The 25886-nt window shown below is 46.2% G+C and overlaps 1 protein-coding gene across 1 annotated transcript; it reads left to right on the top strand.

The window, feature by feature from the left end:
• Positions 1-439: 439 nt before the first annotated feature.
• LOC132579122 (endothelin receptor type B-like) lies at positions 440-25886 on the top strand. The gene is made up of 8 exons (XM_060249313.1): positions 440-533; positions 5999-6535; positions 13724-13836; positions 17886-18090; positions 18786-18935; positions 21695-21828; positions 22975-23083; positions 25611-25886. The coding sequence occupies exons 2-8, from the start codon at positions 6080-6082 to the stop codon at positions 25758-25760; spliced, it is 1317 nt and encodes a 438-aa protein (XP_060105296.1). The 5' UTR covers positions 440-533; positions 5999-6079; the 3' UTR covers positions 25761-25886.

The raw sequence follows: 25886 nt of genomic DNA, 5'->3' as shown, positions 1-25886 counted from the left end.
CTCCTGCCAGATCTTGTTGACGGGGGAATTAAAGAGCAATGGTTAGTCTTAAAGGTGCTACTGGATTCTTTACTAGTTTGCAGCAGCAGGCTAACATGGCTAACTCCTCCGGATCCTTCTCCCCAGGGGTCTCTCTGCCTTCATCTCCTCCCTCCCTTCTCCTTTCTGCCCGAAGCACACAACTTGTTTATGATTTTCCGCTCCCTCATGACATCTTTTCAGCGTCTGCCCTTTCCTTCTGCCCTCTCATGCTCTGGTGCCCATTGGCTGCCGTGCCTGAGCCCAGAGGAGGGGGAGGACCATCCAGCCTCCTATAATAACAGCCTCCTCTGCTTTGAAAGACTCCTGCAAACTCCACCAGGCCATGTGTGACCGTTGCCTCTCCTTTGATGCTCCCAGGACTGGATCTCGTCGGCTGACCCCCGGAGCCTGACTGGCGGCTCACAGTGCGGGAGAACTGTCCCAAGCGTGGAAGATCCTTCTTGTGAATGAGCCTGCTGTGGCCAGCCTCCACTTCCACTTGGACTAGAAAGGTACTGGAATGATCTTGAGGCAGGGACTTACAGGGTCATCACCCATGATTTGTACAACCTGTTCGTGTTTTGGGGCTCTTGGCCCTTCACTCAATCGCTGTTGTTATGAACGGAGGTTGTCTGCATTTGAGGCAGAGGCAAAATAGCGCATGCCCAAGATAGATCAGTTGCTTTAACTTTTGACCTTTTATGTCGGGATAAAGGCTGCTTCTGGTGGCAAAGAAGAACAGCGGGCATGCTTTAAAATTAGGGAAGCAGGCCTTGAATTCAGCAGGAACTCACAGGAGCACAGCTCCTGAACCTTTCTGAGAAGAAGAAGATGATATTGGATTTATATCCCGCCCTCCACTCCGAAGAGTCCCAGAGTGGCTCACAATATCCTTTACCTTCCTCCCCCACAACAGAACCCTGTGAGGTGGGTGGGGCTGGAGAGAGCTCTCACAGCAGCTGCCCTTTCAAGGACAGCCTCTGCCAGAGCTATGGCTGACTCATGGCCATGCTAGTAGGTGCAAGTGGAGGAGTGGGGAATCAAACCCGTTTCTCCCAGATAAGAGTCTGCACACTTAACCACTACACCAAACTGGCTCTCTGAGGGTTCCCACTCCTCCTCCCCACCTACCTTGTCCATTGAATAGTAGGTGCAGCTGCATAACAATCCCTGGATTAGGAGAACGGGCAGCCAGCCAGCCACCAGGGACTTTGCCACACCCCCAGCAGCCCTCATTAACTCCTGGAGAAGCCCACGCAACCCTTTCTCCCCTTCTTATGTGATTTTGGGAGGCGGGTGGCTTGCTGGCCTTTAGACTGTGTGGGGGGACAGCCCAGAAGAGCCCCAGGTGAGTGAGGCCTGCTTGGGCTGGCTGGATCTCTAGCTAGCTCAAGCAGGCCTTGCTTGCCCGGGGCTCTCCTTTCTTGCATTGGGTTGCTTTTGGCTGGTGAGGGGGCAGCATATGCTAATGAGTTATGCTAATGAGCTCCACCACCTATTTTTTTACAACCCCTGTAGGGAAGGATATTTTTTTTGGTAGGAAAAATACTTGTGTGTGTATCTATATCTATGGAAGGAAAGTGGCATGGTATATAGCCTGATCTTGTCAGATCTCAGAAGCTAAGCAAGATCGGCCCTGGTACTTGGATGGGAGGCTTCCAAGAAAACCCATGGAGGAAGTCCATGGGCAACCACCTCTGCTTCTCGCTTGCTTTGGCATGTCTTGGCCCACTGTTGAGTACTGCAGTTTGGAGATTTCACTTCTGTTTGGTGGGTGGATTCTCAGTGGTGGTGTGGGGAGACTGGTCGTCATCTCCACGGCACTCATAGTATGAAGTGGCATGGAGTTCCAGTGCATCCGCCAAGCTATTCAGCATTGAGATGAAACTGCTAGAACCTTGGCAACATATCTTTTCTTGCTTGACTTCCCCTAACCTTCGTAGAGCCTTCATGTTAGCTTGTTTTAATGTCCTTTCTTCTGCTGTGCTGTATGGGAGGTTTAAGAAAATTCCATATTCCAACAGGTTTTGTGGTTGTGGTTTAAGGGATATAGAAAGTACTGCATTGTACACTTTACTGTGAGATTCATGGCATTTACTTAGATCCTCTCCTTCAAAATCATGAGGGACAATCTGATGGTGGTAAGACTCTCTTCCTATTGTCCTCTCATAACCCCGAGATTATTGAGACTGTGGCTAAATATCTGTGCTGTGCTTCTAAGAGGAGAGGAATGTTTCGAATGTTGAGGTAATATATGTTCTCTTCCTTGCTGATTGTGCACATCTATGCTGTTATGCCAATAAAAGTTGTTGTTATTCTTAGAAGAGATTGGAATGGAGGGCACCCTCCATAGCAATGGCACCTTTTCATCTACTTCGGCTGTAGCTGTAGATATCCACAGCAAGTGCCATTGGTTAAGGTTTTATTTAATAAAAATGTGTGAATTGTTGTTCAATTTGTGCTGGATGGGGTTGCATTTGTTGGAAAGAGCAAATTTAGAGCTTTAGATCGTTGTTGTGGAAGGACAGCGCAAGCGACATTTATTGTTGTGCCTTCTCTCAGCTTCAGTTGTTATGCCCACAGGGAGACAGATGATCACAGTTATTCATGCTCTCGTGATATCTAGGATATTTTACTATAATGCCATGTATTTGTGGGCCTGCCTCTGAAAGGGGTTCAGAACTGGTAAAGAATGCAGTAGTCAAATTGTGAACCAGTCTGTCAAACCCATTTTGGGGAGGATTATGCTAATCCTAAGAGATTATTGATCCCTAAGGAGGTCACTGGTATCAGTCTTCCATAATCCAAGCTAGTACAATGTGCAACCAGCACAAAACAAGAACTAGAAATGTGTGCAGAACCCTAACTCTGTAGTCTAGGGGTCCCCAACTTTGTTGAATCTGTGGACACTTTTTGAATTTTGGGAACAGGTTATGGATGCCACCACAAATTGGTGCTGGGTCTAATCCGAAAACCTGGGAAGGTTCCACGCCAAGCATCATCCTATGATGGAGGCAGCTGTGTTCCAAATGGTGCTCCCTACAGACACAAATGCCTCTCATCCCAAAGATGATGCCTTTTCTAAAGCAGCTCCCATTCCAGTGAGATGAAGGAAAGCCAAAATGGATTCTTTGCTATGAGAAGCAAGTGTACTCCTAACAACAACAAGAAATACTTGGGCTGGTTCCATGGTGCCCACTGGCACAACATGGGACCATTATTATCGTCTAGCTTATGTGTGCTTGCATGAGCATACAGATACTTTGATTAAATTTTTAAAAATTAACTTAAATGTAATTGTCTAAGATTTTAATGGGTTTCTAAAACAATCACTAGGTGAACATTTAAAGGTCTAAATTAACTGTTTTCTAAAGGGCTACCTTCTCCATCACTATTGTGCCAGTTACTTTTCATTTAGTACCCTTCTCTGCATCCCTCTGCTTTTAGAGGTGAAGTAGTGACCAATGAGAAGGCTTCCCACACCCTGTGGTGGCAATTCAAATATCAGCACTCTCTCCCTGAGCACAATATGCCTAGCATCAACACTCTTTGACATTGAAATGCCAGCCATTCTGTTCTCTAATGCTTTTTAATGACTCTGGTCTGATTTTTGCTTTTGTTTTTATTATTTACTTTTCCTTGCTATGGCTGGTGGGGTTTTTTTTTTTAATTGTATGATTGTATTTTTGTTTCTGTTTTCTTGCATTGCTTTACATTTGCTTTTGTCAGCTATTTCAAAGGCAGTGGGACAAAAGGAAGGCTCTTCTAATACACAAACACTCTCCATAAATATTAGAATAATGGACTCAATGCAGTTCAGGGTCCATTATGACAGCAGTTTAACTATTTAGCTGAGGGTGGAGTTTTTTGGCTGAAATGGGGCTTCAACTTCACACCAATAGAAGGAGCATGACACAGCAGAAGCTGAGGTCTGGTGTAAGATCACATGCTTTCATGTGCTAGGTCACTCCTTGGCACCTCCAGCTATAGAATTGCAGGTACAAGAGTCCAGGGAAGGCTTTTTCCTCTCCAGATGAAACCCTGGAGAGTCTGAATCCAAACACAGAGCTGTTTTCCACAGAGAGCAGACTGGCTCAGACTCTTGGGGTCCCAACAGCCTCTCTGTGTGGTGTTGTTAAGCGCGCAGTTCCCTTCTCCTCTGAGTCTACATGCTGGGCCATGACAATTTCCTGCTACTACTCTAAATGGCATCAGAGAAAAATAAAATTTAAAAATGGCTGTCAGGCTGACGGTGTGATGTCACTTCCAGGAAAACCTGGATGTGACATCATGGCTTGTTAGGAATTGCAGGAAACTCTATGGTTATTATAATTCCTAAAGGGGTGTGACATCCTTCTGGATTTCCCCAAAAACTTTAATTAGAATTCCAAAGCAAAAGATTCCATGATAGAGATAGACTTTGAGTCCACATTAACAACCAGTGGTGGTTTTCATTTGAGTACCCGAGGCTCCAACTTTGTGCAGTGCTGGTCTTTGTCTATTTCTGTCAGCGCCTCTAGAAGTTTGCGCAGGCTCCCATCCATCTTCAACCAATTACTGGATAGAAGTTATTGCCTCATAAGGAAGTCTCTTCCACTCATGGGGTGAAACTGATTACTACTCTCTTATGTTCTTATGAGGGGATTGGATAAAAATATGGAGCAGAGGTCCATCAGTGGCTATTAGCCACAGTGTGTGTGTATATATGTGTGTGTGTGTGTGTCTGTCTGTCTATCTATCTACACACACACACACATATATTGGCCACTGTGTGACAGAGTGTTGGACTGGATGGGCCATTGGCCTGCTACAACATGGCTTCTCTTATGTTTACTGGATCAGGGCCTTTTAAGCTGTGGCCCTACAGAATCAACCGTCCTCTGAGATCTGCCCTGGTACGCTATGTATGGATAACAGAAAGTTCCTGTTGAAGTGCAACTGATATAGTCTTTTTGTGTATTATTTTGAGGGTACTAGCAGTCGGAGACTTTCATTAGGCATGTACAGCTTGATACACACAATATATGAAAGGGGCAGATAGGGTTGCCAAGTCCAACTCAAGAAATATCTGGGGACTTTGGGGGGTGGAGCCAGGAGACATTGAGGGTGGAGCCAGGACCAAGGGTGTGACAAGCATGATTGAACTCCGAATAGAGTTCTGCCATCATATTTAAAGGGCCTGCACAGCTTTTAAATGCTTTCCCTCAATTGGAAAGAATGAAGGATAGGGGCACTTTGGGGGGGGCTCATAGAATTGGACCCCCCGGTCCAATCTTTTTGAAACTTGGGAGATGTTTTGAGGAAAGGCATCAGATGCTGTCCTGAAAATTTGGTGTCTCAATCTTTAAAAAAAAACACACACCCCGCCCCAGTTCAATTTTCCATTATACTCTATGGCAGGGTGGCCCACAGTAGCTCTCCAGATTTTTTTTTGCCTATAACTCCCATCAGCCCCAGCCATTGACCATGCTGGCTGGGGCTGATGGGAGTTATAGGCAAAAAACATCTGGAGAGCTACCATTGGCCACCCCTGCCCTATGGGAATCGATCTCCATAGGGTATATAATGGAGGACATATCCCTCCCCCCGCTGCTTTGTGATGACTTTGAAGCAGGGGGGAGGCCTCCAAACTGGGGGATCCCCTGTCCCCACCTGGGGATTGGCAACCTTAGGGACAGACCAGCATGTGGTGTGTGCTAATACGGGTGGAAGGCTTGGAGGATCCATGAACATAATTCATTCAAAATGGAAGTTCTCATATTGCTAAAGTTTGAAGACCAAAGATCTAGCCACAGTCAAACCTAAGGTTTCTTTTTAAGCTGAGGACAATGTATTTAAATTTTTTATGGTGTTTCTAGTCCTTGTGGTGGCTGTCATTTGGTCAAGCCCTTTAGGAACCATAATTCAAGGGAACTCATGGAGAGTCACTCCACACTCTTATAACCCAGATTTCTCATTGTATGTCTTCCTTCTACAGGTGAGATCAGGAGCTGTCCGAAAATACCTTTAGCACTGCATTCCTCAAGCACTCTGGCTGCACCTCGATCTTCAATTTCCAATGGGCACCCTTCCACCTCCTCTCGCGCTCACCTCTTGCTTGGCGTGCCTCATCCTAAGTGTCCACAGTCAGACGGCCAACAGTTTTAGGGACAGCACCCTCTCTTTTGAAGTCCTCAGCCAAGATAAAGCTTACAGGCTCATCCAGCCAGGCATCTTCCTGGACTCCAAAGTCACCGCCAACCAATCAGGAGCCTTTCAGAGAGATGCCGTCACTCAGGCCCCACAGCTCTCGGTCATGTGCACGAAGCGGACAGAAATCAGGTGGGCCTTTAAGTACATCAACACCTTTGTGTCCTGCACCATCTTCATCGTGGGCATCATTGGCAACTCCACCCTGCTCCGGATCATCTACAAGAATAAATGCATGAGGAACGGGCCCAACGTTCTCATCGCCAGCCTGGCTCTGGGGGACCTTCTCTACATCCTCATTGCCCTCCCCATCAACGCCTATAAGGTAGGCATTAGGGTTGCCAAGTCCAATTCAAGAAATATCTGGGGACTTTGGGGGTGGAGCCAGGAGACATTGGGGGTGGAGCCAGGAGCAAGGTTGTGACAAGCATAATTGAACTCTAAAGGGAGTTCTGGCCATATCATTTAAAAGGACCGCACACCTTTTAAATGCCTCCCTTCCTTAGGAAATAATGAAGGATAGGGGCACCTAATTTGGGGGCTCATAGAATTGGAACCCCTAGTCCAATCTTTTTGAAACTTGGGGATTATTTTGAAGAGAGGCACTGGATGCTACACTGAAAATGTGGTGCCTCTACCTCAAAATACAGCCCTCCCAGTGCCCCAGATACCCATGGATCAATTCTCCATGATTCTCTATGGGAATAAATCTCCATAGGGAATAATAGAGTTCCCAGCAGACATTTCCCTCCGCTCCCCCCGCTTTCTGATGACCCTGAAGTGGGGGGAGGGCTTCCAAACTGAGGGATCCCCTGCCATCACCTGGGGATTGGCAACCCTAGTAGGCATCCACAACAAGGATGCAGAAAGGGAAGCAAGGAACCCGTCTTAGGCTGCAGTGGGGGAGCTTATCACACCTACAGTGCCCTCTCTTGGAAATCAAAGCTATGGGGGGCTACAGACCATATCACAGTGAGGGCAGTGGTTGGACCTCCTCATCTGGAGCACTGATCCGTCTTGCTTAGATCAAAGTTTGAGGCCAGTGGCACCTTTAAGACCAACAAAGTTTGGTCACCACTGTTTCACACAGGGCTCTTTTGTAGAAAAAGTCCAGCAGGGACTCATTTGCATATTAGGCCACACCCCCTGACACCAAGTTAGCCAGAATTGTGTTCCTGTGCATTCCTGCTCAAAAAAAGCATTGATTCTAGGTATAAGCAGGGTTTTTTTGGTAGCAGGAACTCCTTTGCATATTTGGCCACACACCCCTGATGTAGCCAATCCTTCTGGAGCTTACAGGGCTCTTCTTACAAGGCCTACTGTAAGCTCTTGGAAGACTGGCTACATCAGGGGTGTGTGGCCTAATATGCAAAGGAGTTCCTGCTACAAAAAAGCCCTGGGTATAAGCATGCACACAAAAGCTTATACCAGGAAAAAAAACACCTTCGTTGGTCTTAAAGTTGCAACAGGACCCAAACTTTGTTCTGCAGCTTCAGACCCACATGGTTACTACCTGAATTTGTCCTGCTTAAGATTTTTTTTTTTAAGAAAGAGAAATCTGTTTCTTTATTCATTCATAGTTGGTTAGCTATACCCCACTTTTCTTCCCTAAGGGAGAAAATTTATGTCACACCAACTTCCATTGAATAATGGTTTTAGAATAGAAATGTTTTTGGTTCTGAAAAAAAATCAGTGGGTAGGGTTGCCAGCTCTGGGCTGGGAAATTCCTGGAGACATGGGAGCGGAGCCTGGGGATGACAGGGTTTGGGGAGGAAGCACAATGCCATAGCATGCACCCTCCAAATCAGCCATTTTCTCTAGAGGAACTCACCTCTGTAGTCTGAAGACAACTTGTAAGTCTTGTAAGTCTTGCAGATCTTCAGGTTCCACCTGGAGGTTGGCAACCATATGATGACCCCTTCTCCCAAAATGATTGTACTCCAGCTGATCTATCCCATGGTGTCCCACTCAGGTTCTATACCTGCTCCAGGTGGATTTTTAAAATGATTGTTCTTATTGTTGTTTTTAGGAACCTGGAAAAAAAATTAGCTGCAGTGATTGTAAGAACGGTATTTGGAAAAAACTAACTGATAAGTTATGTCAGCTAGTGTGGTATAGTTAGAGTTTAGGACATGGGTGGCCAAACTGCGGCTTGGGAGCCACATGGGGCTCTTTCACATATATTGTCTGGCTCTTGGAGCCCCCACTACCCCATTGGCCAGCGTGGAGAAGGCATTTCTCTCTTTAAATCTCTTCTCCAAGCCAAGCCAGCCAGGTGCTTGGAAAATGCATTTAAAGTTGCTTTATTTCCACCTCTCCTTCCCTCCTCCATCTATTTTCCTTCCTTCCTTCCTTCCTTCCTTCCTTCCTTCCTTCCTTCCTTCCTTCCTTCCTTCCTTCCTTCCTTCCTTCCTTCCTTCCTTCCTTCCTTCCTTCCTTCCCACATCTGACATTCATATCTTGAGGCTCTCAAACATCTGACATTCATCTCTTGTGGCTCTCAAACATCTGACATTTACTCTATGTCGCTCTTACGTTAATCAAGTTTGGCCACCCCTGGGCTAGGATCTAGGAGCAGGTTGAAGCCCCCACTCTGCCATGAAATCTACAGGGTCACTCTCAATGTAACCAACCTTACAAGGTTGTTGTGAGGATCAAACAGAGGAAGGGAGAATCACTTATGCTTCCCTGATCAACTTGGAGAAATGGTGGGATAAAAGTGTCCTGAATTATAAATGATTTTATTTATTTATTTATTTTATTTATCTGGGATTTATATCCCGCCCTTCCCACCGATTGGCTCAGGGCGGCTTACAACATATATAAAACTAACATAAAAATATAAAATTACACTTTAAATTAACATTTCACAATATATAATTAAAATCAAACATTTGTTATAACTATACATCATTAAAACAGACAGCAGTCGTGGAGCTACACTCTATTCAGCTTCAGATAAAAATTCAGTATACAATATACAGCATTCAGTAGTCGGTATACAGGGCCGTTAGTTGTGGGCCAGCCGGAAGAGGACTGTCTTACAGGCCCTGCAGAATTGGGTGAGATCCCGCAGGGCCCTTACCTCCTCCGGCAGCTGGTTCCACCAAAATGGAGCCATTACAGAGAAGGCCCGGTCTCTTGTGATCTTCAAGCGGGCCCGGGGACAACCAAAAGATTTTGAGATCCCGATCTCAGTGCTCTCTGGGGAACATGCGGGGAGAGACGGTCCCTCAGGTAGGCAGGTCCTAGATCATATTCTCTCATGCCATAGAGTTCCAAATGATTATCAAAGGAGGACACTGACCATCAGCAAAAGCCTCTGAACTTAAAACGAATCTCAGTTAAACTTACATTTAAACTACAGAGGTGCTAAAATAAAATCACAAGACGATTTATAGCAGTCTCTTGAGATATCACTGGATTCTTTCCTTTGGAGCTTCATCGGGAAATGAAGCAGCCCCACCTAGCGAGGAAGAGTGGCTAACATCTTGCTTTAGTGTTGAACGATAAACAAAAGCTAATGTGTAGGCTATGTTTGACGGTTCTTACATTCTGGGAAGAAGCTGGGGCAAACAGATTCGTTTGCTCCTAAGAACATGTGGGAAATGGTTTTGCGAAGCATTAATATTGGGATCCATGCCAGTGATTTAGAATACAAACCAGTTTAGATAAGAAGAGGAGCTTGGTTCCTTAAAAGGCAAATGGTGTGATAAAGACTGAGCTGGACGTACTTTCCAGGATACCAAAAGCCTGTGAACTTAGCTGGCCAGAAAAAAGCTATAAATAAGGTTGGGAAATCCCTGGAGATTTGGGAGGGGTGAAGGCTGAGGAGGGTGGGGTTTAGGGAGGGGAGGGAGGGGCTTCAATGGAGTATGATGCCATAGAGTTCCCCTTCCGAAGCAGCCATTTGCCCCAGGTGAATTGATCTCTATCGCCTGGGGATCAATTGTAATCCCAGGAGATCTTCAGCCTCTGTTTGACAAGCTTCACTATAAATAAACAGGAAGGCATACAAGAGATGAAGCAGGAGGAAATTCTGTGCAAATATATTCTTTATAAAAGGTGTTTATCTGGAGCATCAGCTGGGCAAAGACTTGTCAGTGTTAGCCAAATGAGGCTGTTGCCTGGTTTGCCAGTGAGATTCCATGTGCAAACAAAACTTTATTGCAATAAAGGGGACCTCGGCAGGAGAACCTGAGAACTCCATCCAAGCAATATAGGTGTCAGCTTTTTAGACATTGAAAGGAACAACTTTTTAGACATGGTCAGATGTCTACATTGTACAGAGTTTTAATATCAGACAGACAGACAGACAGAAGACAGATAGACAGAGAGAGAGAGAGAGAGAGAGAGAGAGAGATATTTGCCAAGCATATGCTCCTTTTGCCTGTATTTGGAGTGCTTATGCACATTTTTCAGCCTTGCAAAACTACTCCCCTGTCCTCAAATAGTATTTCTGCTTAATAAGCTATATTCTGGAACAGGAGTGGCCAAACTGAGGCTCGGGAGCTACATGTGGCTCTTTCACACATAAAAATGGCTGCTTTGGAAGGTCTTCCGAGGCTCCATCCCCCAAACACAAAGTGTTTCCCAACCTGGAGATAGCAACCCTATGCCTCCCCTTCCTCCACCAGTAGCAGGGCTTTTTTTGAGCAGGAACGCACTGGAGCACAGTTCTAGCTGGCCGGGTGTCAGGGGTGTGGCCTAATATGCAAATAAGTTCCTGCTGGGCTTTTCTACAAAAAACCCTGTGTGAAACAAGGGTGATCACAAGGGTGTGTCCTAATACGCAAATGAGTTCCTACTGGGTGTTTTCTACAAAAAAGCCCTGTGTGAAACAATGGTGGCATCGGGGGTGTGACCTAATATGCAAATGAGATCTTGCTGAGCTTTTTCTACAAAAGAAACCTTGACCAGTAGCCAGTGAGGGCCTAGAAATCCTATCCACTCCCTAATTTCTAGGGATTTCCCAACTCAAAAAGTGTGTTCTTGCATGCCGGAAATTCATCTTCAAAACTCCTTGGGTGCTATTTCCAGCCTAATAGAGCGATACAAAAGAGCCCCTGTTGGGTGGCCAAGAGCCAGAGAGGTTGATCAGATGGCAAAAAGGCAGCCCAGCTGGGCCTTGGCATGTGCTTGACTTGGAGGTCCCAAGGGCACAATGTCTCTATGGGTCACATCTGTTTCGGGCAGCCCTGCTCAGAGTTTCAGTTGCTTTGGACCCCAGCCAAGACACCTCCTGATTAAAATTGGTCAGGAGGCATTTGGGCTAGGATCCAAAATAGCCGCATGAGTGTACGGGGCAGTGGAATGGGTCTTAGCACTGCAGGCTCACTCTTTGATCTGGGGGTCTGAGATCACTTCTCCGTTTCTGGCTGCGTCTGCAGTGAAGATGTCCCCCCTGTCCTTCCCTCTGTGAGCCCTGACATCTCTGCAGTACTTTGCTTGGGGGAGGGGGGCAGGGAATGAACTTAAAGTTCAAGAGAGCCATTTATATTTTAAAGAAAGTGCAAAACAGGGAAGCAAGGGAGCATGATGCAGAGTTCAATTATGCTTTTCTCTGCAGCCTGGACAGGCTGTGTCTGAGGAGGGTGTGTGTGGACCAATGTTCCCTCTAAGCTGCAGAGTCTTGTGAGCATAAATTCTACTTTGTGAGCTCCTGGCATTAAAGTTGTGAGCTACTGCATCAATTAGTGTGCTCTGGGGTCATCCTTCCTGAGCTGACAAAATTGTGTGAGCTGAGGCTAAAAATCTGTGAGCTAGCTCACGCTAACTCAGCTTAGAGGGAACACTGGTGTGGATGCAGAGCCAGACCTAGACTGTTTGGCACCCTAGGCAAGGCTAACTTCTGCCCCCCCCCCCTGATAATGTCTCTGAGTCACAAGGGGAGCGCCCAATTCGGTGCCCCCAGAAGGCTGGCAATCGACTAGTTTGCCTAGTGGCAGAGCCGACCCTGGGTGGATGTAGGGACCTAACGCTTCCCTTCTGAAGAAGTGTGCATGCACACGAAAGCTTGCGTTCTGAATAAAACTAAGTTGGTCTTAAAGGTGCAATTGACTCCTATTTTGTTCTACTACTTCAGACCAACATGGCTGCCTATTTGGATCTATTTGCTTCCCTTCCTGTTATTTTTCTAACTCAAAACTACCCTCCCCAGCTAGCTTTTCATCCACGAGACAAGGAAGTTATAGAGACTTCAAATCTTTGCTCTTGGAGGGAAAAGCTGCTCAGGGAAAGTGATTCTGAGCTGGGGGGAAAGACTGGGGAGGAAAGGACTCAGACGGTTCCCCCCTCTTGCCTCCTCTCGGCTCTGATGATCCAGGAAAATACTCTGAGCAGCATAACCAGAAACAGCAGAGGCACATAATGGATAGGATTGCCAGATCTAGGGTGGGAAATACCTGGAGATTTGGGGAGTGTAGCATGAGAAGGGTAGGGTTTGGGGAGGGGAAGGACATCGGAGGAGTAGAATGCCATAGTTCATTTGTATATTAGGCCACACCCCCTGACACCAAGCCAGCCGGAACTGCGTTCCTGTGCGTTCCTGCTCGAAAAGACGCCCCGATGCTGTTAGCCATCAGCCACATGCTGTTTATCGCCTATGTCTGTAAGATGGTTTACTGTGCTGCTCCTGTTTTGTGATGTCTGTCTGCTTTTATATGATTATTTTAACGCGGTTGTTTTATTGTTGTAAGCTGCCCTGAGCCTGCTTGCAGGATAGGGCGCAATATAAATCTAAAAATTAAATTAAATTTAAACCTGAAAACTCAGAGCCTGCTTGGAATTTCAAAGAGTGAAGTGGTGTTCAATCAGTGAGAAGTTCTTCTTTAAAGAGCATAGCTTGGATAAAGCCTTCTGCAAAAACAGGGTCCTAGATATTCCGGAAATACTCATTCAGCTGCATGGCTGGATGCTTGGAGTGTGAATTTTGTCCAGAATGGAATCCTCTTCTTCAGTGGTTGGAACAGGACATGTCTTTCTGTGGACAGAGAGAAGCCTCTTTGGATTTATTTACGAACTGTTATGAACAGGGCATTTTTTGGTAGAAAAAGCCCAGCATGAACTCATTTGCATATTAGGGCACCCCCCATGTCACCACTGTTGCACGCAGGGCTTTTTTGTGGGAAAAGCCCAGCAGGGACTCATTTGCATATTAGGCCACACCCCCTGACACCAAGCCAGCCGGAGCTGCGTTCCTGTGAGTTCCTGCTTAAAAAAATGGCCTAGTTATTAAGGACTTTTTGACATATTACCTTTTCCACCTTGTGGTTGTTCTGTGGATTATTGCCATAAATTTATCTGAATGTCTCTATAGGAATGAACATTGGAATTTTTGTATTTCATATATTTGTAGTGTGAATGAATCTTTAACTATTAGCTAATAGATTAATTGTCGTGGGGGTTGTGCCTTTTTTCTCCTTGCTCTTTCTCTGTGATTCTTACTGTCGTTGCTATAGAGCCCCTTCCTTGGCAGAGATGGCCTGCTAACAGTTTCCTTTCTCTCCTGCAGCTGCTTGCGGAAGCCTGGCCTTTTGGCGTGCATGTGTGCAAGCTAGTGCCCTTCATCCAGAAAGCCTCTGTGGGAATCACTGTCCTCAGCCTCTGCGCTCTCAGCATCGACAGGTAACAAACTGTCCACAGTGGTGGACTGGGTCTAAAGATATTGGTTGCCAGGAGACAAAGGGGGCCCACCCACAACTAAAAGGCTATCATTTAATTTTTATAAGAATTAAAGAAAATTTTCAAAAAAATACATAAGTGGAAAAAAGGTACAATTAAAACTTTTGCGAAATAAATGTGTGTGTGTGTGTATTAGCAGGGGGGTTTTTGAGCAGGAATGCACAGAAACACAGTTCCGGCTGGCTTGGTGTCAGGGATGTGGTCTAATATGCAAATCAGTTTCTGCAGGGCTTTTTCTGCAAAAAAAAAAAGCCCTGTATATTAGTAATTACAGTGTACATATATTGTACATTTTACTGGCAGTATGCAGTAAAATATTAAATATAAATACAGATTGCATTTTCTCCAAGGGAGCTGATCTCTGCCAGCTGGAGATCAGTTGGAAAAGCGGGAGATCCCCAGGCCCCGCCTGGAGGGTGTCTAATGAGCACTTCGTTTATGAAGTTCATGAAGACCCCTGGGGCCCCTTGTAATCCAAACAGCATGACTAGGTACTGGAACTGCCCCATCGGAGTGTTGAACGCCGTTTTCCATTCATCCCCTTCTTTGATGCGGACTCTAAAATACGCGTCCCTTAGAGCCAATTTTGTAAATATTTTCTCTTAAGATACTGTGCTCAACAAGTCTTTTATGAGGGGTATCAGGTAGGCATTCGATGCAGAGATGGCATTAATCCCTCGAAAATCCATGCAAAGTCTCAACCCCCCATGTTTTTTCTTACTAAATAATACTGGGGCAGCATGGGGGTGGGGGGCTGTAGCAGGGTGGATAAACCTGCGTGCCAAGTTCTTGTCTAGAAATTTGCGCAGTTCAGCTTTCTCCGCCCAACTCATTGAGTATATTTTCTCCTTGGGTAGGCTCTGCCCCATGATCAATTCTATTGCACAGTCAGTTTCTCTGGGGGGGGGGGAGTTCATTGGCTTCTACCTCGCTGAATACTGCCTTAAAATTTACAATGCAAATTTTAGCTGCATTACAGTAATAACATTGGAACTTCTATTATATTTTCAAGCTACTAAAGGGACATTAACATTTTGTAACTTATTGTCTAATGCTTAAGGGGGCCCACTTCATCAGGGGCCCACTTGCCATTGGGCAAGCTGACACCCAGGCCAGTCCGCCACTGACTGCCCATATTCTCTTAAGCCTTTGGCAGGCCACATGAAGAGGCTAGGGTAGCCAGATCTGGGTTGGGAAACACCTGGAGATTTTGGGAGGTGGAGCCTAGGGAGGGCAGGGTTTGGGGAGGGGAGGGACCTCAGCAGGCTATAATGCCACAGAGTCCACCTTCCAAAGCTGCCGTTTTCTCCAGCAGCAGCTCTCCAACAGATCTGTAACAGCGGATCTCCAGCCAACACCTGGAGGTTGGCAAGCCTGGAGGACGCCCATATAAGTGATTGGCCTTCTGTACATAAAGGAACCCCGTGGCGCAGAGTAGTAAAGCTGCAGTACTGCAGTCCAAACTCTCTGCTCATAACCGGAATTTGATCCCAGCAGAAGCTGGGTTCAGGTAGCCAGCTCGAGGTTGACTCCGCCTTCCATACTTCTGAGGTCGGTAAAATGAGTACCCAGTTTGCTGGGGGGAAAGTGTAGATGACTGGGGAAGACAATGGCAAACCACCCCATAAAAAAAGTCTGCCATGAAAATGTTGTGATGTGATATCACTCCGGAGTCGGAAACGATTGGTGCTTGCACAGGGGACTACCTTTACCTTTCTCTTTTTTTACATCATACAAGGATGCACATTTTGGTATTTTAAGGGTTTGGGGATCCATTGAATTTTACTGTCTGGCAGCAACAAAATTACTGATTGTTGAGAATTGACTTTAGAAAGTCACTTCTTTCTTGAAGCAGCAGCTTTAAAAAAATGCAGACACTACTGAAAACCGTTACGTCCATATGTTCAGCATTTGCCTAACAGAATCAAAGGATTGGATCCCATTCATCTGTTATGCTAGCAGGCATTTTCCTCGAATGCAAAGAGCCTTTCCTGGACACAAGATGAGAAGGGCATCTTGTGTCGGTGGCACAATTCTTAGTGCCAGAAGAAAATGTCCCTGTTGGCAGAATGGATCTATGGGAACCCAAAGCTATCCTAAGAAAAGTTATTCATCTCAATGGACTTAGAACACTGTTTGGGACTGCCCTGCTAGATTATTAAAAAGTATTGATGAGATTTGTAAATGCCTGTAATAATGATAGAGGTACTGCTGGGTCATCTGATTTAGAGCTAAGAATTTGTTTCTGCTTAATAGCTATTTATTGTATCGTGTTTGATTTCAGGAATCATGGTCTTACCTGTTATGTCCCTGAATTATTTTATTTTGAAAAGGCAAAAAAAAATAAGACTAATGTGATGCATCGTCTCAGAATTTCAGAGGGTTTGGCAGTGTGTTCAAAGTGGTCCAATAACAGGGCAGTGAACAGTCATTAGAACCAAAAGAGTTTGCTGTTCCCCGAATCTGTCACATATAATCCCCTTAACGGTTTAAAATTACACATTCGCTGTTTGTTCACTGCTCAAATATTTGCATAGTATTCACCAAATATTTAAAATCTGTATTTTAAATATATATGTATATTATCCTTTATGCATAACAGAGTTTAATGTGTGACAGCATTTGAAAGGTAACATGCAATGGCATATGAACATATGAAGCTGCCTTATACTGAATCAGACCCTCTGTCCATCAAAATCAGTATTGTCTACTCAGACTGGCAGCAGCTCTCCAGGGTCTTAAGCTGAGGTTTTTCATGCCTACTTGCCTGGACCCTTTTTAGTTGGAGATGCCGGGGATTGAACCTGAGACCTTCTGCTTCCCAAGCAGATGCTCTGCCACTGAGCCACCATCCTTTCCCAATGGCATACAGCATTTGCCATTAAAGACATGGCAGGTCTACAGTATCTGGACTCAAAGGCCACCTTTCAAGTTTGCAGACATAAAGGGTGAACCTGAAACTCCTGGTAAACTTTGAATCCATGCAATGGTTTGTTCTAGTTCTATGAAACAGAGTCATTCTCCATCCTGTTACCTGAACTGGGTTGTCCTACACATGACATATGATATATACATGCAGAGACTTTGCACTTAAAACAGGATCATGCTTTCTAGCCTGTTTCTGCTACACGCATGCAGCAGAGATCCTGCAGATTGTATGTGCATAGATGTTGTCCTTGTGGTCAGAAGCCAGCATTCCCAGTTGCATGGATGGAGTCTAGATGCATAGTTTGTGTGTAAACACTGCCAATGTGAGGGTGATGACACACAGGTGGAGGTGGGGCTGTCAGGATGCACATATGTGGGGCTGGAGCTAGCGGGACACATGCAGGTCTGAGAATTAGTTTCCCAAACGTCATGTCACATCCCATCACAAAACCTTTATTGGCATAACAAGACAACACGATATGGATAACAATAGAGTCCATGGCCAAACAGGACATCTCTTCCTGGAAGCATGGTAAAAGAATTTTGCTACAGATTCAATGGTGTCACACAGTTTGGTGTAGTGGTTAAGTGCACACTCTTATCGGGGAGAACCGAGTTTGATTCCCCACTCCTCCACTTCAGCTGCTGGAATGGCCTTGGGTCAGCCATAGCTCTCATAGGAATTATCCTTGAAAGGGCAACTTCTATGAGAGCTCTCTCAGCCCCACTCACCTCAAAGGGTGTCTGTTGTGGGGGGAGGTAAAGGAGATTGTGACTGCTCTGAGATTCAGAGTATAGGGTGGGATATAAATCCAATATCATCATCATCAATCATCATCATCATCATCATTTTCTTCTTCTTCTCTAATAACACCTTCAATTTAGTTTCCCAAACTTGTCCCTTCACCCACCCACCAAACCCTACCTAAGGAAGGCTGTATCAGGTCACTTGTGTAAAAGTCTCCTGCCAGTCAATCTTCCTGCAACATGATCAACATCACCTGGATGTCAGGTTGCCAACAGATAGAACTTTATTTTCTGTGCTTGTTCCGGCGGGATGGCAGGTACAGAGCTGTGGCCTCCTGGAGCCGGATCCAAGGGATTGGCATCCCCATGTGGAAGGCGGTTGAGGTGACTCTCATCTGGGCGGTGGCCATCATCCTAGCGATCCCGGAAATCATTGCCTTCGACCTCTTGAAACTGACTTATCGTGAAGAGACCCACTGGGTCTGCATGCTGTCCCCCCATCAGACAGACAGCTTCATGACGGTGAGTCCTCATCCTTGAACCTGAGCAGTCAATGATATTGGCTGGGTCACTTATCCTTTTCGTCTTGGCCACTTGAGTGGTATACTAGTCAGCAAGTTGGACCAAGACGGGGTGGCCAAATTTGCTTAATGTAAGAATCACACAGAATAGACGGCAGCACCAAGTGTTTGAAAGCCGGAAGGAATAGGGGATGGAAAAAGGAAGGAGAGGTGGAAAGAAAGCAACATTAATTTTAAATGCATTCTCCAAGCCACTGGCTGGCTTGGCTCAGAGAAATGCCTTCTCTAAGCCAGCTGACAGGGTGTGAGGGCTTTGAGAGCCACACAATGTGTGAAAGAGCCACATGTGGCTCCTGAGCCACGGTTTGGCCACCCCTGGACTAGGACCTGGGAGGCCTAAGGTTCGAATCCCCACTTGACCATGGAAGCTTGCTGAGTAAACTTGAGCCAGTCATATGCTCTCAGCCTAACTATCCCTGTAATATAGAGACACATCGGTGGTCACCCTCTAGCCTAGAGGGGAGCCATCTTGCCACATCCTGCAAGCTCCAAGGTAGGCTTGGTGCCTTTCATTGGAGACAGAGACATTCAAGGTGATCCACAGACACCGACCTCATCTGGTGATATTGAGCTCTGCTAGCAACCCCCAGAGGGGTCAGAAAGTGCTTTTCACTCCCTTCCCTTCTTTCTCCGCAGTTCTACAAGAACGTGAAAGACTGGTGGCTTTTTGGCTTCTACTTCTGCCTGCCCCTGGCCTGCACTGGTGTCTTCTATACTCTCATGTCGTGTGAGATGTTGAGCCAGAGGAACGGCATGAGGATCGCGCTCAACGACCACATGAAACGGGTGAGGAGCCCCAGCGAGGGTCTGAGGAGCAGGCCCCCTTCCTTGGTCAGAAAAAATCAGGGCTTTTTTTGGTAGCAGGAACTCCTTTGCATATTAGGCCACTCCCCCTGATGAAGCTGATCCTCCTGGAGCTTACAGTAGGCCCTGTACTAAGAGCCCCATAAACTCTTGGAGGATTGGCTGCATCAGGGGTGTGTGGCCTAATATGCAAAGGAGTTTCTGATACTAAAAAACCCCTGGAAAGAATAGAATCTTCTAAGCCACCCTTAGATCTTTCTTCTCCATTCTGACTGACAGCAGCTTCCCAGAACTTCAAGTGTGGGAGGGGGTTTGTCCCAGCCCTGCTGTTGGAGATTCTTTGACAGGAGGTTAGAACATATCTGAACTGTGATGCAATGGCTGGAAAACGTGAGCCCTACCGCAGAGCTGTGGACCCTGTCACAGTTTGCCCTCCATGTAGGTTTGTTGGTGGGACATTTTTTTTTAGCACACCCACCCATCCCCATTGACACTCATCTTCTTACTTTTCTCTCTGCAGTGCCATGTGCATCACACACAGGATATTTTGTTACTACAGCTTCCTTGTGGTGTCAGGCGTGTCAAGGATGGGCTGCCATCAGGGGTCATTTTGTAGAAAAATAGGTGGTGGCGCTTATTAGCATAACTCATTAGCATATGCCCCCCCAGCCAAAAGCAACCCAATGCAAGACAGGAGAGCCCCAGGCGAGTGAAGCCTGCTTGGGCTGGCTAGAGATCCAGCCAGCCCAAGCAGGCCTCACTCACCTGGGGCTCTCCTGGGCTGCCACTCCTCCAGTCAAAAGGCCAAGAAGCCAAAATCACATAAGAAGTGGAGAAAGGGTGGCTTGGGCATCTCCAAGAGTTAATGAGGGCTGTTGGGGGCATGGCAAGGCCCCTGGTGGCTGGCTGGCTGCCTGCTCTCCTAATCCAGGGATTGTTATGCAGCTGAACCTACTATTCAATGGACAAGGTAGGTGGAGAGGAGGAGGGGGAACCATCAGAAAGGTTCGGGAGCTCCACTCCTGTGAGATCCTGCTGAAACTGAGGCTAGGCTGCCATGATACTAACAGCTAAAGTATACAGTAGTGAATCCATCCTTTCTCCTGTCTGCCAGACGTACAGCTTGTTCTGCTTGTTAATTCATCCCTTTTAAGTAGAGGGGGGCCCTCTATTCCAAAGGTTCTTATTACCCCGATGGGTACAAGGCTATCAGTAGGAAGATGTAGACTCCAAAGTGTTACTGTTATGAATTAAGGGTTTATTGAAAGGAACTGCTGCACAATACACTACAAAAGCAACTTGCAAGTTGAATCAGATGCATGATAACAGGAATACCTACCCAAAAAAAAGGCATAGATATAAAATCATCAGGAAAACACAGATGGCTACAGAAAATAACATGGACTATGGACTACAATGCGCTTTCCAACTGGATTTTGCCAGTTCACAATGCGCTTTCCAACTGGATTTTGCCAGTTGGAAAGTGGGTTGAAAGTGCATTATTTAGTGTGTGTGATCATAGCTCAAGTTTCAATTCAGTTGGCAGTTTGTAATTTACTTTTGTAAAGTATTATGTAGTAGCCCTTCCAAAAAAACTGCTTAATCCGTATCTGTAACACTTTGGAGTCTCTGTCTTTCTCCTGAGAGTCCTGTACCAGGAGTCATTTTGTAGCAGAAGCTCCTTTGCATATTAGACCACACCCCCATGATGTAGCCAATCCTCCAAGAGCTTACAGTAGGTCCTGTAGTAACAGCCCTGTAAGCTCTTGGAGGATTGGCTGCATCAGGAGGTGTGGCCTAATATGCAAAGGAGCTCCTGCTACAAAATGAGCCCTGCCTGTACCCACTGGGGTGATGAGAACCCAGAGAAATAGAGGCCTCCTGTTTAAGGGGACTGAATCAAAACTGATTTATCTCGGTAGATCCTTCCTGAGATTCAACACATTTGTTATGCCTTTTATTTTTCTGGAGAAAGAGACCGGCTCCCACAAGTGCACCAAAGTAATTCAAATCATCAATTGAACTTGCCCAGAGAAGGATACACATTGTGTTCTGGCTAAAGCCAAGGAGCGCTGATTGAGAATCCATGGCTGTTACTCTCTTTCCCTCACTCATTTGTGGCCTGCAGCCCCTCATGTTCCCCTCTGAACGTCTCACCTGCTGATGTACTAGGGTTACATCAATAGCTAACTCAGAAGCATTTCATTTTTAAAAAGGCTTTGTAGAGCAGTAATTGATATACCAGTCACAGGGTTCAGTAGCACATCCCTAACCTGCTAGTCTTCTGACCCACATACCTGATGCTCTTGTTAGTATCTGATGCCCCAAATCCCAGCCACTGTGTTCTATATGATTCTTCACATGTGTACAGTGCATAATGTGCTACAGAAATGAGAACACGAATCTGCCTTCTACTGAGACAGGCCATTGTTCTATTGCAGTCAGTATTGTCCCACCTGACTGGCAGCAACTCTCTCTAGGGTGTCACGTGGTGGTCTTTCATATCACCTGAACCTTTTCTGGAGATGCCAGGGATTGAACCTGGGACCTTCTGCATGCCAAGCGGGTGCTCTATCACTGAGCTACAGCTCCTCTCCAAAAGGGATGAGTCTGAGGCTTGGAAAACTGGCTGCAAAGAATAGGGATTGAAAGGTCTTCCCCTGCGCACATAATGCAATCGTTGCGTTGTATTTCCTTCTGTTTCCTCTGTCGACTTCCACACTGGTGCTTGTACCTTCCAGCGCAGGGAAGTGGCCAAGACGGTGTTCTGCTTGGTGGTGATCTTTGCCCTTTGCTGGTTGCCTCTTCACCTGAGCAGGATCCTGAAAAAGACCATCTACAACCCTCAGGATGTCGATAGATGCGAGCTTCTTAGGTAAGGAAGACTATTAGACGCTCGGTGGTTTGTCCCTAGTGTTGACATAGAGGCCTCCAAAACAAATTACATTGAAGAACAAGGTTGAACTACAACTTCTTGAAGTAGCCTCATTCTGTTGTCTGAGATTTGCTTCTTACGTAAGTAAGAAATACAGGAACCCCAGGAGTATCAGTCCAAAATACCAAATAAACCCTCTGTGTACAGAAAAATTCTTGCATGATTATTTAAATATGCTATGCGCTGATTCAATTATACAATCTGTTTTTTTAACAGGAACCTATTTGCATATTAGGCTATACTCCACCAATGTATCCAATCCTCCAAGAGCTTACAGGGCTCTTCTTACAGGGCCTACTGTAAGCTCTTGGAGGAATGGCTACATCAGGGGTGTGTGGCCTAATATGCAAAGGAGTTTCTGCTACAAAAAAAGTCCTGGTTTTAAGCATGTTTGTATTTGGAGTAAAATCATAATATTGCTAATGGGGCTTGCCTGTGCCCTTTCTAAAGTTTATATCTCCCATACCTGGCATTACATTTTACTGCACCCAGGGCACGACTCAGCAAAGTAACATTTTTTGTAATAAATGAGTTCGGCAAAGATTCAGCTGCCCATTCCCATTCATTAAACTTCTGTTAAAGAGACTGGATGTTTGTTTTTCCCTGTCCAAATGGCAGCCTTACTAAGGCAAGAATATTCCTGCCAGATCAGAGCCAGGAGTCCATCTAGTCCAGTTTCCATGCTGGCCTCTCCCTCAAATGAACACCCTCACCTCTTGGACCATCTTCTCCAGCCATTTGCCCTTGGATCCTCCTCCTGCAGCAGAGACCCAGTTTGGTGTAGTGGTGAAGTGTGCGGGCTCTTCTCTGGGAGAACAGGGTTTGGTTCCCCACTCCTCCACTTGCAGCTGCTGGAATGGCCTTGGGTCAGCCATAGCTCTCGCAGAGCTGCCTTAAAAGGGCGGCTTCCAGGAGAGCTGTCTCAGCCCCACCTACCAAACAGGGTGTCTGTTGTGGGAGAACAAGATAAAGGAGATTGTAAGCCGCTCTGAGACCCTGATTCAGAGAGAAGGGTGGGGTATAAATCTATGGTCTTCTTCTTCTTTCCTCCAGCATCATCAGCTTCCTTTTCTCTTCCCCATTTAGTTTTCTCCTAGTCATGGATTACTTTGGCATCAACATGGCCTCGCTCAACTCCTGCATCAACCCCGTGGCTCTCTACTTCGTCAGCCGGAAATTTAAGAACTGCTTTCAGGTAGGAGATAATCTGCCTTTATCAAGGACCAGGGGGTGGCCTGTGGCATATGGAGGCACATGAATACCAGCCATGTTCTTAATGGGATAAAGGAGAATGGCCTTTCTTGAGATGGCCCCTCCTTGCCCCCATACATTCCTTTCCTGATCTTTGCACGTGTGCAAAGATTCCCATGCAGACGCAGCACTTTGGGAATCAAACCTTCCCAGTGAAACATCAACACTGATTCCTTTGTCTCATAATGCTTAGTCTTTGTACAGTGCTGTTAGGTGTTGAAAGTTTTTCCCATAGTCATTTGTTTAAGTTGTTTATATGCCACTTTCCTGTCCACATGAGCTTCCAAAAAGGCTAAAAATGTAATTTAAAATCAAAATTAAAACACAGGGTAAAACAGCCATAAAAGCAACTTGTAATCCCGATGACAACCCTAGATGGTAGGCAAATATTATTATCTCTTTACGGTGGCACAGTGGTAAAGCTGCAGTCCAAGCTCTACTCACGACCTGAGTTCGATTCCGGCAGAAGCTGGGTTCAGGTAGCCGGCTCATGGTTGACTCAGCCTTCCATCCTTCCGAGGTCCATAAAATGAGTACCCAGCTTGCTGGGGGGAAAGCGTAGATGACTGGGGAAGGCAATGGCAAACCACCCTGTAAAAAATCTGCCGTGAACGCGCTGTGATGCGACATCACCCCAGAGTCAGAAACAACTGGTGCTTGCACAGGGGATTACCTTTACCTTCATGGTAGGCATGGGAGGCAGCTAATGCTTTGCCTGACATCACTTAAAAGCGCAGTCCTGGCTGGACAGTCACTCCCTTCTTAGGCCACTGACTCAATGGAGTTATAAGGGTGTAAAACTGTTAATGACTGCAGTTAGTGAGTTTATGACCAAAGTGGGATTGAGGAGGTTTCCTGACTTGTAACTTAGCTACTGAGTTACACCTCCATCACTTACACATGGGTTGTGTGTCCCAGCTTGGGACGTGGGTCTTTTTCTCAAGTTCCCACAGCAGCAGGGGGCTTTCATGCACCTCCCAGGTTTCCCCTGTCTTTCCTGCAATCTCTCTGAAACTTGCTTTGCTGTAATATTTGGGGGGAAATAGTAGTGATGCTTAGTAGCTCCCATACAGATGAGAGAGTCCAGATTTTCTCAGTCTGGTCCAAATTGGGGGCACGTTTCCTGCCCCAGTTCCCATAGCAGCCGTTGCCCCTAAACACAGAAGAGCCTTATATAAAAAAAAAGAAATCAGTAATTGACGGTGTTATTTGTGCTAACGATCTCTCTATCTGTGGGTGAAAAGTGCCGTCAAGGCACAGCTGCCTTATGGTGACCCCGCGTGGGTTTTTCAAGGCAAGAGATGTTCAGAGGTGGTTTGCCATTGCCTGCCTCGGCATCACCACCCTGGTGTTCTTTGGAGGTCTCTGTCCAAATACCAACCATGGGTGACCAGATCCTTCTGTGTAGCAGGAGCTCCTTTGCATATTAGGCCACACACCCCTGATGTAGCCAATCCTCCAAGAGCTTACAGGGCTCTTGTTGTTGTTCAGTCACACAGTTGAGTCAGATTCTGCGAGCCCGTGGACAAAGTCACGCCAGACCCTCCTGTCTTCCACCATCCTCTGAAGCCTGCTCAAATTTGTGTTTGTTACATCAGTAACGCTGCCCAGCCATCTCATCATTTGCCGTCCCCTTCTTCTTTTGCCTTCTGTCTTTCCCAGCATCAGGATCTTCTCCAGGGAGTGCTCCCTTCTCATTTGGTGGCCAAAGTATTTAAGCTTCAGCATCTGACCTTCCAGGGAACAGTCTGGGTTGATTTCCCTTAGGACTGACTGATTGGATCTTCTAGCAGTCCAAGGGACTCTCAAGAGTCTTCTCTAGCACCACAGCTCAAGAGTTTACTCTTAGTACAGGGTAAACTGTAAGCTCTTGGAAGACTGGCCATGCGAGGGGGGTGTAGTCTAATGTGCAAAGGAGTTCCTGCTACAAAAAAAGTCATGTGGGCAATCCTGTTTAACTTCCAGGACTTTTTAAGTCCAGAGGAGATACCCGTGTTAGTCTGTTGCTGCAAAACAGGAAAGAGTCCAGTAGCACCTTTAAGACTAACACATTTTGTCATAGCATAAGCTTTTGAGAAACACAGCTCTCTTCATCAGATGCATGGTCTCTGCTCTCCATGCATCTGACGAAGAGAGCTGTGTTTCTTGAAAGCTTATGCTACGACAAAATTTGTTAGTCTTAAAGGTGCTACTGGACTCTTTACTTTTTAAAAAGTCTCTAGTCCCCAGCAGACCCACATTTACTTCCATCCTTGGCATGAGGCCTCTACCCCAGTGGCTGTTTCAATGTGGGAACCGTTTACCAGCCACAAGCCACACTGGACAGGGGCCTGGCTCACTTTCCCAAAACATGGGGCAGGGGCCATGTTGTGGAACAGTGTTCAGAAGAGCCACAAGTGGCATGTCAGAGAGGCACATGTAATTCCAGAGCCAATGAATGTTCTCAACTCTCTCTGCTTTGTGTCTCCCAGTCATGTCTGTGCTGCTGGTGCCAGAGACCAGCCCTGGGCATCGTGCCAACGGATGACAAAGGCTCTGTTGGGAAGTGGAAGGCCAACGGGCAAGAACTGGGCCTTGACCGGAGCAGCTCCCACTTGAGTAACAAGTACAGCTCGTCTTAGGCAGATGATAGAACAAGAGGCAGATGGTCCACTGGGACGGTGGAAGTGGTTGTCCTGGCCGGGCCTTCATTTCCTGGTGTTCTTCTTGAGTTCCTTTGCTTTTTTCACCTTCCTCTCATAGAAACT

This window comes from Heteronotia binoei, chromosome 11 (genome assembly GCF_032191835.1).
Source record: "Heteronotia binoei isolate CCM8104 ecotype False Entrance Well chromosome 11, APGP_CSIRO_Hbin_v1, whole genome shotgun sequence".
Taxonomy (NCBI): Eukaryota; Metazoa; Chordata; class Lepidosauria; order Squamata; family Gekkonidae; genus Heteronotia; species Heteronotia binoei.
The sequence above is the reverse complement of the archived record's forward strand: the minus strand, read 5'-3'. Positions and strand labels throughout refer to the sequence as shown.

Excerpts from the sequence above, each read along its gene's own strand:
- LOC132579122 (XM_060249313.1), top strand. The coding sequence starts at position 6,080 with ATGGGCACCCTTCCACCTCCTCTCGCGCTCACCTCTTGCTTGGCGTGC. Across the intron at positions 18,091-18,785 it reads AGACAGACAGCTTCATGACG|TTCTACAAGAACGTGAAAGA; the intron begins GTGAGTCCTCAT and ends CTTTCTCCGCAG. Across the intron at positions 21,829-22,974 it reads GATAGATGCGAGCTTCTTAG|TTTTCTCCTAGTCATGGATT; the intron begins GTAAGGAAGACT and ends TTCCCCATTTAG.